This window comes from Mirounga leonina, unplaced genomic scaffold, assembly GCF_011800145.1.
Source record: "Mirounga leonina isolate KUSES-001 unplaced genomic scaffold, KU_Mleo_1.0 Mir_92, whole genome shotgun sequence".
NCBI classification, from domain to species: domain Eukaryota; kingdom Metazoa; phylum Chordata; class Mammalia; order Carnivora; family Phocidae; genus Mirounga; species Mirounga leonina.
In genome coordinates this window covers 10,023,741-10,027,422 of record NW_023270852.1, presented here as the reverse complement: position 1 = coordinate 10,027,422, position 3,682 = coordinate 10,023,741, and the positions used below count along the sequence as shown (strand labels likewise).

Here is a 3,682-nt window from a genome sequence, read left to right as displayed (position 1 = left end):
GTGTCATGATCCCAGGGTCCTGGGATCGAGCCCTGCATTGGGCTCCTTGCTCTGCGGGGAGCCAGTTTCTCCCTCTCCTCCCCGCTTGTACTCTCTCGCTGTCTCTCTTCTCTCTCTCTCAAATAAATAAATAAAATGTTAAAAAAAAAAAAAAAAGAATCAGGGATGACTCCCGAGATATATAGCTGAGGTGAATGTTCATGCCAAGAGGACAGGAAGGGGGTGAATTTTGGGGAAGCATTCAGAATTGTAGGTTTTGGGAATAAATGCTTTGAGTGTCTACTATATGTCACTCAAAATATGTCAGAAAGAGCTTTCTGGCAATAGCGTGAAAGACAAATTAGAGGGAAAGAGATGGGAGAATCCTGTTGGGAGCAGATGAATCTTAAGACTCAAGCAGCTGCAGGGAAAGAGAACAGAACAGCTCTGTCCCTGAAGCTAATATCTACCTGCTAAACCAGTGACCCCTTCCATCCTCACCCTTACTTTCTGACAATGGTTGGGTTTAGCAGGCCAAATAAACTCTGAAGGTCCAGCCTAAGATAAAATCTCTTCTTTTCACTGTACTAGAGATATGGGAACTGTCAGGCCTTGCTGCCAAGTGTTCAGGCAGGGATGATAGTTCCAAGTCTTCCATGACTACTATCCTAGTCAAACCTCTGAGCCTGAGGCATGGGCCGCCTGGCTGGGCTAAGTCTGGCTTCACAATAATTAGTGGATATCAAGGAGCTTCCTACTTCTCATATGCTCTGGCCATTCTGAAGCCGGATTTCCCTTTTCTGAGTTCCCAGAGAAGCCCAGTTTTGACAACAATAAAAACTTCCAGGAAATTCCCAGCACATTTAACTTCCTAACCCTCCTCCCACCTCAACTCTCTCTTTATTACCCCACCCCCAACGCCCACTCCAAGAGGAAGGATCTTATCCTTTACTGAATACTTCCACCCCCTTGGCCAGGAAGGTGGTACATCTGAGTTCTCAGATCCTCTCTTCTGAGGCCTATTTGGGGCTGAGGCGAGCACATGAGGGTAATATGTGATCCTGCCTAGAAACAGAGGAATAGTTGTAGTGTTCCTTGAAGTTTCCTAAGGCACCAGATTATTATGGAAGATTCAATTCTAGATGTTCACTCTCCTAGCCTGTCAGGAAGTAATCTTTCTCTAAGAAATCCCAGGGGCTCAGTCTCTATGCTAGATGTCAAAAATCAATCACCTTTGGAGGCCAGTTTGGAATTATAGGATATAAGCCCCATAAAAACTGACATTAAGAAAAACAAAACTGCTAACCAAACACAACTCAGAATAAGAGCCAGAAACATAAGCAGTGAATTTACTAACCCACGGAGACTGAGCATTTGGATAGTTCTCATTCTCCAGAAATCCCAAGGGTAGGAAAAAAAAGAACACCCATATACATACATATATTCATACAAAGAATTTTATCTACTGCAAAGAGATGATTATCTGGCTCCCCAGAAGCTTCTTGTCTCCATTAAAACTGTCCATTAACAACTCTAGCTCCAGTTCTTCTTAGAGATTAAAAGAGCTCCAAAGACCTGTGATCATGGGCATTGATGAGCGGGCCACACACCCTCTGGCTCCAGTCAAATCCCTGGTGTTTGAGCTGTGTGGGAGCCGTGGATGCTTGCTTTCTGGTCCTGCCGCAACCCTTGAAGCAGCTGGTTTAGAAGTGTAAGGTCGCTGTCTCTGCGAGGCAGGGGCAGGGGTGGGAGGCAGTTCCCTTTATACTCGATCACTGCCATCTTGGCCCGATCCTGCTTATTCCGATTTGGGATCTGCAGCATTCTCGTGTAGCCCCCATTCTGACCTTGGTACCGAGGGGCCAGTACTTGAAACAACTTTGGGATCAAGTCTTTCTCCTAGAGCGGGAGAGTTATCCAGGAGAGAGCAGAGTCAGGCACTACTGCGGAGACACATTTAACTTTCAGCACTTCCAAAAACAGGGTCCAAACACATTCACACAGAACTCTTCCATCCCCTAACGTGGTAGTGTCAAAGTTACACAGAGGGGTTACAGGCAATTGTGCAGGTTGGTTCACGTAACATTCAACTAACTTAAGTCACACGTTTCTAATTTAGTTTACAACATCTGTCTGTGAGTGTCTTAGCTTAATTCTGCCCAGTTCCCCCTTCCTCTAACAATCCCCTCCCCCACAGGGAGCAAAAGATGAGATTTGGGAGGGAGATACGATGCACTCACCGTAAGCCAGAAGTCAGCCATGCGCATGGCTTGTTCGTTGGTGTCTCCCAGCTTTCCATAGTCGATGAGCTGAGGGGACATAACATCATTGATCCAACCCGAGTGAGAAAGGAGGCGCAATCTTACTTCTCTAATGCGGGACCGCAACCCATTCATTCCACCAGCAAAGCATCCCTCTAATTCAGGCCACTCCTAACTCCGCAGCTCTAACTAGTCGTCCATTTGAGGGGCCGGAGGAGAGGGGTCAACTCAGGGTACCAGGGGATTCAGACTTTGGGCGGGGATTGCCAGGGCTATCCCACTCGTCCCCCAAGTCCAGCCGCATCTCAGGCCTGATGCTCCTGGAGGACAGAAGGGTCCCGCCCCCAACTCACTCGCCTTGCGTGGCCCCGCCCCTCACCTTCTCGGCGTAGCCCCTCATTTCGTCCACGCGCGCCCATGACGCCTCGATGCGTTCGTGTCGCACCAGGCCGGTAAGCAAGTTCCGCAACAGGTGGATGCGGGACTCCGGACCAAGGCCCAGACGGCGGAATACACGGCCATGGGAGATGGCGGCGGCGACGGTCAGCCGCATTTTTCCTGACTTCTCTCCGCCCCTGTGAGGCCGGAACTGGAAACTCGAAGGGAGACGCCGAGGAGACGGTTTTGGGAGGACGCATGCGCCGTACCTAGGTGCGTGGTGGACGTGTTTGCGCATGAGTATCAGAGCCTGCCTCGTTGGCAACCTGGGGGAGGGCGGAGAAGAGGTGTTGGCTTCTTCCAGAGGAGGAGAGCGAGGCGGGCCTCGGGCACTCCTTGTCGCTCCGGGGAACCAGACGCCCCCTAGTGTGGGACGAAGCGGCCGTCGAGTTTCTCCTGGGCTGCGTCACTCATCTTGTGGCCTCTAGGGCGACAGGAAGCGCCGCGGAGCCTGCTGGGAAAGTGAGTATCTGAGGGGAAGGCCGCCCCCCCGGAGGAGTCGGGGCGCTGTAGCCGGCGGCCCAGCCAAGTCCGAGCGGTGGCGAGCCCGCGTGTCTGACACCCCGAGCGTGTCTTTTTGTCACAAAATTATTTTCCGCAATAATGGGGAGATGAAACGAATAACAGTGATGCTCAGAAAAGAAGCGCAGTTAACTGAACATTTTCTTTTGTTGAAGTACATATAGTAACCATCCCAGTTAGGAAGTACAGCAAAGGAAAAGTAATGGGTTAATACTTTTTAATTACATCCGTGTATTTTTTTTAAAAGGTGAGAAACGTACCTATGCATTTGTGTTAATGTGTAGTAGCGTTCTAGTTTCTGTTTTTGAGTCTTAATGTCTGCAAATTGGCAGACACTTTGCAGTCACTTTGTCAAAATTACTCCTTGTTGTGGGTTGAATTGTCTTCCCCTGCCCCGCCCCCAGAAAGATTAAGCCCAAACCCCTCCCAACCTCCACCGCACTCCCCTCAGAATATGACCTTATTTGGAAATAGGATTATTG

The 3,682-nt window shown here is 49.6% G+C and overlaps 1 protein-coding gene across 1 annotated transcript; it reads right to left on the bottom strand.

The window, feature by feature from the left end:
* Positions 1 to 1,312: 1,312 nt before the first annotated feature.
* MRPL17 (mitochondrial ribosomal protein L17) lies at positions 1,313 to 2,948 on the bottom strand. Its single transcript, XM_034995090.1, has 3 exons — positions 2,620 to 2,948; positions 2,220 to 2,288; positions 1,313 to 1,878 (listed from the first exon to the last, which is right to left on the bottom strand). The coding sequence occupies exons 1-3, from the start codon at positions 2,914 to 2,916 to the stop codon at positions 1,603 to 1,605; spliced, it is 642 nt and encodes a 213-aa protein (XP_034850981.1). The 5' UTR covers positions 2,917 to 2,948; the 3' UTR covers positions 1,313 to 1,602.
* Between the last annotated feature and the right edge of the window lie 734 nt (positions 2,949 to 3,682).